Raw genomic sequence first — 12070 nt, forward strand, 5'->3', positions numbered from 1 at the left:
AAGTTTATTGTGTTATTATTCTCTTTCTTGCATAGTTATCCTAGCTGCGAACCGACGTTCCGTATTTCTTTTTCATGCCCGGTGCTAGCGACTAGAAATAGCTCTAGTTCCACGATACAATATAGAGCCGTTTCTCCATCACAATCGCTGGCTATTAGCATCAGCTTTCAAGTAATGACAATGTTCCCACGATACTCCTCCTAGGATGCGCTGTTACGCTGTTACGCTGTTGCACTGCTTACCGATTGCAATGAGGCTTGACCGTTGAAACCCGGTGGCCGGTAATCTTCCGAGGTGTGCAGTGTTTGTCTTATCGCGATGAGAGGGATCGATGACGAAGGAGGCCACGATGTTTCAGCACCTTCCTCTTCGAGATGTCGACGACATCTTAGCTCGTCCGATCTTCATTTGATGAGTAACGAATTATGGGGATTGCGTATTGGTCGCCGTCTGGGGTGCAAGATAAGGTAGGGATGAGCTCGTAAGTTGAGTCTTTATGCTATGGACCTAGAAAGTGTATGCAGGAACTCTACGTCGCGAGTTATACAACCTTGATTGTGCATGGGAAATGCATCGGGTGCCTGCGAAAAATCCCGCTCAAGATTTATCTCTGCGGTGATTGATAAACAGGGCGGTGGCTCTTGTTACTTCTTCTTCTTCTTCTTTCTGCTACTTTTTCTTCACCTCCCCTTCTCATCGTCAATCGATACATGTCACATCATCGCCATGTATTCCTCACTCCGGGTACCTATCCTTCTCACGGCAGCAACGTCAGTTGCTGCTCAATTCGTCAAGGCTCCTACAGATCTGATCAATGCCACTGGATACCTTGATTTGCCCGTTCGATACAAAGAAGTCCCAACGGGTATATGTGAAACGCAGGAAGGTGTTAAGAGTTACTCGGGATATGTGGATGTCGATGAGGATCAACATATTTTTTGGTATGCTATTCCTTCTGGTCTCTGAATGAACCAAATCTCCATCATTCCCAAGTGAACGTTATGTTAACATCCCTCGAGGTGGTTTTTCGAAACTCGTAACGGTAACGCTTCCGAGGCGCCATTAACAGTATGGATCAACGGCGGACCGGGCTCTTCTTCCATGATTGGTCTTTTTGAGGAAAATGGCCCGTGTTATATTGATGCAGAGGGCAGTGTGATCAATAATCCTTATAGTTGGAATAATGTTAGCAATATGATTTATATTGATCAGCCTACCCAGGTATGTAACGTTGGGAGAAGAGAGGCAGGCGGTGGACTCGTGAACTGACATTTACCAGGTCGGTTTCTCATATTCGATTCCAGTCAATGGATATATTGATCCTAGCTCGGGTCTCATTGTCACTTTGCCAAATGCGACTTGTCCGGACTATGCACAGGGTTCGGATTGTGGAACTTACAGTTATGCAAATCAAAGTCTTACGGTCAATACTACCCAAGCTGGAGCTCCCAACTTCGTAAGTTTCCACTCAGATCTTTCAGAGAGATGTGCTGATGTAAATATAGTGGAAAACGTTGCAAGGATTCATGGGTGCCTTCCCCGAATACTCTCGAAATGGATTTCACTTTGCGACTGAGAGTTATGGTGGACATTATGGTCCAATCTATAATGAGTACATTGAAACGCAAAACGCCAAGAATATCTCCGGTGCTCATCAAATCTCCCTCGAATCAGTTCTTATTGGAAATGGTTGGTATGATCCATTGATCCAATATCAAGCTTACTACAACTTCACCGTCTACCCTGGTAACACATACGACTATTCTCCCTTCAACGAGAGTGTACAAGCACAATTCTACAACAATCTCTACGGTGCCGGAAACTGTGTCGATCAAGTCAAAGACTGTGCAGCAAGAGGCATCAATGAGATTTGTGAGGCTGCAGATACTTTCTGTGCCGATCTCGTAGAAAGTATCTATGACATCTATTTGGGAAGAGATGAATATGACATGAGAGAATTGACACCTGATCCTTTCCCATATGGTTACTACACATCATATCTCAATACACCAAAGGTCCAAGCTGCTATTGGTGCTTTCCAGAATTTTTCTACGTCTTCAAACGCAGTAGGAAATGCTTTTGGCGCTACTGGTGATGATGAGTAAGTGGAAGTCAAAAAATATATATACTTCACAAAGGTTACTAACCTCTTAATAGTCGAGAGTCTGGTACGATTGAGGCGGTTAGAGCATTGCTTAGCCAAGGAGTTTACGTTGCTATGATGGCTGGTGATGCCGATTACAAGTAAGTACTTCCAAGTACAAACATCAATCTAGCCCTCTCCTAACACAAATTTCAGCTGCAACTGGCTAGGTGGAGAAGCAGTCTCTGAAGAAGTAAACGCCACCAACTTCTCCCTCGCCGGCTACACCAATATAACCACCTCTGACTCTATCGTCCACGGCCAAGTAAAACAATCAGGTCTCTTCTCCTTCTCCCGCATTTACGAATCCGGTCACGAAGTTCCCTTCTACCAGCCTCTTGCCTCTCTTGAAATCTTCGAAAGAGTTATTGGAAGAAAGGATATTGAAAGTGGATTGATTAGCATTGATAGCAATAAAACTTACTTGACGACGGGAACGCAAAAGAGTACGTACAGAGAAGGTAACGCAACGATGCAATTCGAGGTTTTGCCATCAAACAGTACATATAACACCACTTTGAATGGACCAAACCCGGTAAGTCTCGCGAAGACAGAATTGAAGAGGTCACTGTTGGGGAGGGATACTGGAAGTGGAGGTATGCAGAAGAGATTTAAGCCACAAAGTAAGAAGTCGAAGAGGACTTGGCATTAGGTTGCATGAGGAACAGAGCAGAGGGTAAAATACAATCCTGCTACGAGTTTAAGGTATTTGAGCTTGGAGTGGCTAGACTAAAAGCATGGAGGCGGTATATTCTCAAAAGTAGATAATGATCAAATGAGCAAAATGAATGGAAATGAATTTTTCAACTTTAAATTTTTACTGCTATTTTTCATATAAAAAAAAAGTCAATCTCAGCGCCCAATTCCTTCATCTTGCCCTACTTCTCCACTCAACATAAAATCTCTCAATCCAACGGATGTCGCAACTACAAATTGCGAAACATCTCCTATATGGCATAAGAAGGGTCCGCACTCAAAGGTCGTTGCTGGGTTCGCTCTTGTCTTGTACGCACACTCGAGGATGGTTTGACGATCCGTGGGTGAGGTATCCAGCTCAAGACCGGCTTTGGGGGGAAGCTGGCCGAGCGAGGTAGAAGACGGGATGGGAGGGAGGGGGGAGGAGAGGGGAAGGGAGAGGGGAAGGGAGAGGGGAAGGGAGAGGGGAAGGGAGAGGGATAGATACTCTACCTACTGTTGGTTGTTGGAGCTCTTTTTTTTTTTTTTTTTTTTTTTTTTTTTTTGGTATGTCTACCTACCTACACCTTTCGCATTGAATGATATTCATGCTGAAGGACTGGTATTTGGTTATGTGTGTGTGTGTGTATGCAGATGATGAATTACTTGCAAGAGAGAGAGAGAGAGGAAGAAAGAAAGAAGCGGCTACACCTAGATGGGTAGTAGCTATAGGTGGTAGGCCGATACCAATCTCAAACAAACGAGAGTGGAATTTTCACTTGTCTTGTTAGGTAGGTAGGTAGGTCGGTCGGTCGGTAGGTGTCTTCTTTCTGTTGCTCATACGAAAACGAAAGAAATTAATCCTTTGAGAGAGAAAGAAAGAAAGAAAGAAAAAAATAAAATCTTTCGCTCCATAGATCGGACTAACTTAACCTCCGGGGGTTTCTTTCTTTCTCGCGGTGTAATCAATAATCAGTGTGTGCGAACGGAGTATCTGATAAAGCTTCTCCGATGAAGGTTCGGGGCTAAGATAAGCAAGCTATGTGAGGTGAGCTACCTATCTATGTTAAATGTTAATGTTCAGCTTATTCGTTGGTTTTGAGCGAGCGTTCGTTCCATTATGTTTGGATTTTTGGATGGTGGATGGTGGATCCCACTTTTCTGACTGTGGCTTTGGAAAGCTCGCATTCGGGATTCGGATGGTGGTGCTTCTTTGGGGTGGAGGGCTCGGAGGGTTGGTTGCTGCTGGGTTGCAACTTGTATCTTTTCGGAGGTGGGATGCTGGATGGATTGGCTTGGATTGGCTTGGATAGGGAAGCGGTGCAGATGATGTTGATATTGATATGGGATTCGGGACCGATGCTGGCGTGGAGTGGGAATATGGAGGCAGGATGGGCGTGGGCGTGTATATAGGCATCACAGTATTAGAGAGGCACGAGGGTTAGATGGGATGGGCTGAATGAAAGAAAAAGGATACCGGCCCTCCCTGGTTGGTGAGAGAGGGCGAGAGGCTTCACGTCTGATAGATTCACATTCCTTCATACCAAGAACTCTTTGCAGGAGGCTGACATGTGTTTATGGCTGCGAGGTCTGCTTGGCACATTGGTGATGTGCCTGATATCCGTATTGGCAAGACTGGACGCGACCGGATCATTGGCTGGAAAGCGCATAGACATCATAATTGGAGTGCAGGATGGATTGGTGGTGTTGCTTTACGAAGGCCGGCCTTGGGTTTCTGCGGGGAGAGTGCGCGAATGCCAAAATACGCATTGGGTAACATCTCACACATTGTTAAGTAATGCCGGTTTCCATCGCGAACAAGGAGTGCAAGGGTGGAGGCACGCCGATTTGTGATTCGAGCAAATGCGTGTTGGATGGAGAGAAGCCAAGACTCTCCCTCAAATTTGGATGGGATGTACCTACCCTCTTTCCTGACGAACAAGATTAACTCACTAGGTCATATTCCTGGATCTGGAAGTTATGTTCTTCTTATTCCCTTCTCCTTCTTTCTTCACAGGTGTGGAGGTTGTTGAGTCTTCTTTCTTGATGCCATCGCCATATCGTCGGTGCACAATTCTGGGACACGAAAAGGTAATTGATACTTGAGGTTAAGAACGATTTGTATGCTGAATGATTTAATGAGAGTGGATTGCTTTCTTTGTCGCTCGATTGATTGAGAGCCTGCCTTGTTTGTTGGCTGTTTCCAACTCTGCATTGAGCTTGATTTTTTTTATTTTTTTTGATTTGCTGTGTTTGCGATACATACTGGATTGGGCTGGAAGGGCAGGACGACCAGTGTTCGGTTTAATAGATGCGATAGGGCTTTGAGAGAAGGGTTGAATCATTGTGCAGAATGTCTCGTCTGAGAGTGACGATTCCTTCGGCGCCAACCCGTATTGCGGCGGTGGTGGAGAAGGCTTTTCAGGCTCTGATTTCAGTTATCATTGTTTGTGTTATCTATAGATACTGCTGGATAGGTAGCTAACATTCCAACTCTCCTCTCCGCACAGCCCCTTACTCCGAGACACCCATAGCTAATACCCAACTCGCAGATATCTCCGATCCATACAAATGTGGTGCCCTACTCAATAAAGGTCAATGGCTAGATCCAGGTCCGAGATGGAGCTCGAAAAATCCTTTTCAGAATTGGCAACCTCCAGGATGTATGATGCATGAATACAAGCGGAAAGACATACAGGAATGTTTCAAGGAACGCAGATTGGTCTTCGTTGGAGACTCCACCACACGGCAGATTTTCTGGGCAGTCGCAAAGAAGATGGACCAAAGAAGAGCGGAGGAACAAATTACAGAGCATTTGGATTTGGATCTGGTGGACAAACATAAGGATTTAGAATTCAGTTCTTCGGGCGTGACGGTCCAGTTTATTTGGGACCCGTATCTCAATTCTACGGGATTGGATCGAGAATTAAAGAGCTTTAATGCAAATCCGGCGCAAGATGCGAAAACGGATGAGAGTGCTGGGTTGATCTTATTGGGCGCTCCGGGGTTGTGGTATGCGAGACATGGACAGGAGAATTTCTTCAAGGATTTCAGAGATTCGATTGAACATGTTATTCCTTTTATGGATCATGATGGAGGAGAGCATGCTTTACAAGCTGCAGCGTCACAATCGTTTCCTTCGAGGAGGAAATCTCCGAATTTCTTACTCCTGGCACCAGTACAGGTACCTTGGTATCAGGCTCTATCGCCCTCTCGAGAGGAGACTATTACACCGGAGAAGATCGATCAAATGAACGATTATTTACAACAGGTTTCCGCGCATTCAGAAGCTGATATCGTTTGGAGTTTTTCGCTCATGACTTGGGCTGGCCAAGGAGAATATGAGGAGAGTGGATTGCATGTGGTTGATAATGTGGCCCATCGAAAAGCTGATGTTTTGCTTAATCTTCGTTGTAATGCAGACTCTGTTGAACGAGGCTATCCTTTCGACCGAACTTGTTGTAATAGCTATCGACAGCCTAATGCGATTCAATGGCTCTTTGTTTTGGTTGGGATGATACTACTTCCCAGCGTCTTTTTATTGCGCCGTAAGCATGTCTTGAGAGTTGGACGTCTATTGCCTCAACCAGAAGTTCTTGGTGCTCTTATGACTTTTGCATTGGCAATCTGCTATTGCTACTACGCTGATCGAACTCAATTGTTCGAGAAAGAACATAAGCAATTTCATAAGAGAGAGGTTCTTATCGCTTCTTCTGCTGTACTTGTCGCTGGTCTTCTTTCCGTTCGAATGAACAATCCTTCGAGTCCTTCCAAGGGAAATCATGAAGTTAGAGCTCATGCTTTCGATTATGGATTTCTTTCGAGAGATCAAACTGACGAGTGGAAAGGATGGATGCAATTCTTAATTCTTATTTATCACTATACTCATGGATCGAAAACTCTATGGCTCTTTGAAATCATGCGGAATCTTGTTGCTGGTTATCTTTTCATGACAGGATATGGTCACACGATGTATTTCCTGAGAAGAGAAGATTATTCTTTCAAAAGAGTGGCCAGTGTTTTAATCCGACTGAATATGCTAACTTGTGCTCTGTCATACATGATGCGTACTGATTATACGGCTCATTACTTTGTTCCACTTGTTAGTTTCTGGTTCTTGGTAGTCTACCTTACTTTGAAAGTAAGGCAAGAGAAGAATTCCAGCATCGGATTCTTATTGGGGAAGATCTTTATTTCAGCTATTCTTACAACGGCTTTCATCAAAATCCCTGGAGTTCTGGAAGTTTTAGCCTTCATACTGAAGTACACGTTTGCCATTTCATGGAATATGCAAGAATGGAGATATCGCGCTGGAATGGATATGTTCATTGTTTATATCGGTATGATAACAGCGATTCTCTATCTACGTCTCACGCGCATCAAAGCCGCTTCCGTAATTTGCAAATCTAAAATCGACACACTTCTTCGACCAGTGGTTCGCCATCCGATATTTTTCAAAACCACCGCCATAGTAGCCTCGGTTATTCTCCTCCCTGGCTTCCGCCTCTTGACTGAAAGATCACCAGATAGAGAAGATTATCTCTGGTGGCATCCGTATATCTCGGCGGTTCCAATTCTTGCATTCGTCACCCTGAGGAATTCTCATAGCATTTTGAGAAGTTATCATTCGACGATTTTTGCTTGGCTGGGAAGATGTTCACTGGAGACTTTTGTTTTACAGAGTCATATTTGGATGGCAGCGGATTTGAAGGGTATTTTGAGATTGGGGGTTTGGGATAGGTGGACGGAGGCTGCGTTGCTTACGGTTGTTTTTGCGTGGGTTGCTTGGAGGGTAGAGGGAGCTACGGAGAAGATTACCGGATGGATTGTTGATGGAGGTTTGAATGGAGGTGGTGCGAGTGGTGGGCAGGTTCAAGGGCAGAAATATCAAACCAGTCATGAGTTAGGTGGCTTGGGAGCAACTTTGAAACCAGACCTGCTGCCAATGCTTGAGGATGGAGAGGGGACGCCGAGTAAAAATTCTAGATTTGGTAATTGGGGTGAGGATGCGAATGGAAGTGTGACAGGGGTGAGATGGTGGAGGAATACAATTGTAAGAGGTATGAGCACGGATTTGAGATGGAGAGTGGGTGGAATTCTGGTCGGGTTATGGATAGGGAATTGGGTTTATAGATGATTCGATTTTATAATGTGGAATTGTATTGTTGAGGAGAAGTGAGTCAAGATTAAATGGTACGGGCTAAGGAATAAGTGGCCTGTACATGAAGATTTGGCGAATAGACATTATGAAGATGCTAGTTCTGGGATTGTGTTTTAAGTCTTTTGGCGAATGCATATGAGATATCCCATGTCGAGGGCAGTCGAGTGTGAGGTGGGGAGTGTGTGTATCTATGATATCTAGTGTATCTTGAGACTTTTAGGGGAGGGGGAAATAGTATATTTTTATGTGTATACTTTTGATTTTGATTTTGATTTTGATTTTTTGCCTTTTAAGGGGTTGTGGTGATTGAAGTGATTGAAGTGGTTTTGTACAAGGAGGGGAGGAGGTGAAGAATAAGGAATATTGAAAGTTTAGAAGATAAGATGGGATGATTTGATTATATATATGTGTATGTGTATGAGAGAATCAGGGAAAGAGTGGAAGGGGGAGGGGAAAGTAGATGGGGGGTGGAAGGGTAAGGAGATTGAAAATGGATGTTGGAGAGGATGAGAGGATGAGAGGATGAGAGGAGGACAGATTTGAATAAAGAGAGTATAAGGGAGGTAGGTAGAGGTAGGTGTAGGATAGATAAATCGATAGATTATTTATTTGCTCGCGAGGAGGGTGGAAGAAGAAATGAGAAGTCGGGACGAGTTTTTTTATATGTATATGAGATGGGTGGGTGGGTGTAGTGAGGAGAGTGATGAGGGGGGGGTATATATGATTTGGAAATTTGAAACGAGTGAATAGGGTCTACGCTCAAGTTCTTGACGAACTAATAATTATTATTAAGAGGACTGGGAAATATCTGTATACGTAGGTACCTATGATTCACCAATTTTAACATTTTAACGTTTTGACATAGGTATTGATGTTTTACTTTCTTGTGCACGATAAAATTGGGCATTAATAATAAGTAACTTTAATAAGAGTAATAAGAGTAATAAAATAATGTCTCCTCTCGAGCTGTCTTTAATTCTACTTCGAATCCGTGCGTGCATCTGTGGTGGTGTTGTCCTGTTTTCCTAGGCGGCATGGTAATAAGTATATGTATGTATGTAGGTATGTAAGTATGTATGTATGTATGTATGTATGTTTTTATCTATATTGATTTTACATCCATCTCATATCGCATATCGCATATCGCATATCTTATACTATCCATCATGATCATAATCACCAGTCAGTCAATCAATCGCTATCGGATTCGATATCTTATACCTACCTACCTAGCTAGATACGTACCGTACCTACGAATCATTCAGAACATAGTTCCTCCTTCCTTCCTTCCGTCCTGAGTACCGAATCAAAAATCCCGGATGGATGGATGGATGAATGAAGAGCGCGGCTCGGATGGCAAAGATTTCAAGATTTAAAAATTAACTAACTAGGTTAACCCACACGGAACCACCTCGCTAACCCACGATTTACTTCCGGTGGTTGATTGATCGTGACAGTGGGAGCGTATGCGCGCGTACGTGCGAGACTGCGATTGCGATTGCGAGAGTATGTGTTGGTGGTGGGTGAGTGGGTGAGTGGGAAAGTGGTGTGGTGTGGTGTGGTTATTTATCTAGGTACTTGGGTAGGGTCAGTAAGTAAAAGTTGAGGTGAGGTGAGGTGGGTGATTTATGTGATTCTGAGATTTGGATTGTTTTGGTTTTGGATGTTGGGTCTTGAGTTTGAGTTTGAGTTTGATTGTAATGTGATGTGATGTGTGTAGGTATATCTCGGAATGAAAGCTGGTTTTACATCACACAGTCAGAACTTATGAAATATATGAAATGAGATCTTCGACATAACATATACAAACACGAGTTCTACTGGCAGGTTAGATCAGCAAAGGTAAATCTTACCTCTTTCCCCTTTTCTGCTATAATCACAAGAAGTGGAAATATTTTATTTCGTGTCATTGATTAATATCCGTCATGATTAAATCCATCCCATCCCATCCAAACCAAACAACCCAAAAAACAAAAAAACAAAAAACAACAACACCATCCATTCCCATTTTCCCCCCAATACATCAATATCCCACCCACACCCCCAAACAGCGATCCATGAAATTAACGCGAATCAGAATGCTCGATATATTCTCTATCCGCCATCTTTTCATCCCCATCACCGACGATACCACTCGCATACGTTCTAGCCTCGATTTTCTCCGCGCCGGTCTCGCTCTCGCCCGCGGCGACGGCGTCGACTTCGCCGAAAATCGCATCCATGCGCTCGAGTGACATACCTTTGGTTTCGGGGAGAATGAGAATTACGGAGATCTGGGGGTTGTTAGTTATATTTCTTCAGATTTTGGGAGGGGAGGGGGAGATTATAGAGGAGGGGAATATGGGAAGGAAAAAGGGAAATATACCAGAGCGACAACATTCAAACTGAAGAGTAACCAATAACTCTTTCCGCCAACTTCATCGTTGAATCTTGGCCATGGTTGTGTGAGAGCTAACAAACAAACGGTTTGTCCCAGAAGCGAAAGACCAAATCCCTTATCACGAACTTCTTGGGGGAAAATCTCTGACGCGATGGCCGGGGTTACAGGACCATTAGACCAACAGCTAGATATACAATCAGCAAAAATCCTCCAAAGATATAGATCTTTGAGAGAAAGAGTAAAGACAACTCACTAAGTCAGCCCTACAATAAACAGCATAGCTATTTCAGCTATCGCCGCACTCCTGTTCGAATTATCCGGATACGCAGTTGTCAAACTACTCAGGATCAAAAGCGCCATACTTTGAATCGCAAATCCCGCAATCAACAAACTTTTCCTTCCGAATCTATCCACGGTAAATGTATTGACCAGTACAATAACTAATTGCAACGCGGCTTGTATCCCATTTATAGCAAGTGCTTGATGTCCCTGGTCCCAGCCGAGAGATTTGTAGATTATGGCTGCGTACATGGTAAGAGCCGCTATACCACCGAATTGCTGCAAAGCCATAGCGTACACACCATAAGCGAGACGTTTGCGCATACCGGCCGAGGAAAGGAGTCCTATGTATCCCGTTTTAAAATTCTTGCGGTATTCGTGCGAAGATAGTAATTCGTGGAATTCAAGACGCACATGATCGTCAGTGACGGTGCCGGAGCGAAGTCTGGCAAGTGTAGAGAGAGAGCGTTCGGGGGTCTCGGGATATTTCTCTAAGAGCCAACGAGGGGATTCGGGATACCAGAAGGAGAGAATGATGAACATGAAGCCGATGGGAACTTGGATGACGTTTGAGACTCGCCAGGCGATGTTGAAGGGGGAGGTGTGGAAAGACATTCCGTAGCCGGACCAGAAGGCTATGAAGGTTCCGAGTTGATATCCGAATTGAGAGACGGTTCCAACGAAGGAGCCGCGTAGACTGCGGGGGGCACACTCGGCGACGTATAGATTGGTTGCTATGTAGACGCAGCCAAAACCAAGACCGGTTACGAGACGGCCGAGAATGAGGACGCCGTAGGTATTGGGGACAACTTGAATTATTCTATGGCTATTAGTGTGTTTGAAATGGTGAGATGAGATTAGAGGTATTTACACTCCAATAATCATAACCGTGATAGAAATTCTCAAGGCCCATAGTCTACCCACCAGACTTGCCAATGGACCTCCAATACACAATTGAGCAAACCCTATTTCTCCTACATTAGTATATTCCTAGACATACACAGAAACCAAGTCCATCAAAGCATACCGGTAGTAGCCCAAGGAATCGTAGCAATAATCCCCTGCCTCGTAGCATTAACCGCATAATATTTCGTGAACTGTGGATCTGCCAAAATAACAGTCATGATTCCAGCATCGTATCCATTGAAACAAGTCGAGAAGACCATTCCATAGAGTAACAGTGCGGCATAGCGATCATTCGCCGGGAGGAAAGTTTGAAGGAACCCCATGTTTGTTCACTTGGAGAAACGGAGATGGAGAAATGGACATGCGAGATAGGATATCAATGGGTGCATGGTCTCTATATATATGTGTGTATATTGGAATAGTACAGCGTGGTAGATCTAGCATATTTGAAGAACCCCGCATACGATATTTGTTGGTTCTCGTCCCATGGAACGACGATTCGAAAGCTGGGGAGAAAGAAAGTCCA

General features: G+C 44.2%; 3 protein-coding genes across 3 annotated transcripts; 2 read left to right on the top strand and 1 right to left on the bottom strand.

The window, feature by feature from the left end:
- The first annotated feature begins 29 nt into the window (after positions 1-29).
- BCIN_10g04330 (hypothetical protein) lies at positions 30-2976 on the top strand. The gene is made up of 6 exons (XM_024695617.1): positions 30-941; positions 1020-1221; positions 1280-1456; positions 1506-2101; positions 2158-2244; positions 2300-2976. The coding sequence occupies exons 1-6, from the start codon at positions 727-729 to the stop codon at positions 2793-2795; spliced, it is 1773 nt and encodes a 590-aa protein (XP_024551411.1). The 5' UTR covers positions 30-726; the 3' UTR covers positions 2796-2976.
- Positions 2977-4555: 1579 nt separating this feature from the next.
- BCIN_10g04340 (hypothetical protein) lies at positions 4556-8841 on the top strand. Its single transcript, XM_001557394.2, has 2 exons — positions 4556-5295; positions 5371-8841. The coding sequence occupies exons 1-2, from the start codon at positions 5172-5174 to the stop codon at positions 7953-7955; spliced, it is 2709 nt and encodes a 902-aa protein (XP_001557444.1). The 5' UTR covers positions 4556-5171; the 3' UTR covers positions 7956-8841.
- A 1006-nt stretch (positions 8842-9847) lies between these two features.
- On the bottom strand, positions 9848-12051 carry BCIN_10g04350 (hypothetical protein). The gene is made up of 5 exons (XM_024695618.1): positions 11666-12051; positions 11510-11603; positions 10613-11458; positions 10345-10543; positions 9848-10252 (listed from the first exon to the last, which is right to left on the bottom strand). The coding sequence occupies exons 1-5, from the start codon at positions 11865-11867 to the stop codon at positions 10043-10045; spliced, it is 1551 nt and encodes a 516-aa protein (XP_024551412.1). The 5' UTR covers positions 11868-12051; the 3' UTR covers positions 9848-10042.
- Between the last annotated feature and the right edge of the window lie 19 nt (positions 12052-12070).

The sequence above is a fragment of the Botrytis cinerea genome, chromosome 10 (genome assembly GCF_000143535.2).
Source record: "Botrytis cinerea B05.10 chromosome 10, complete sequence".
Classification (NCBI taxonomy): Eukaryota; Fungi; Ascomycota; class Leotiomycetes; order Helotiales; family Sclerotiniaceae; genus Botrytis; species Botrytis cinerea.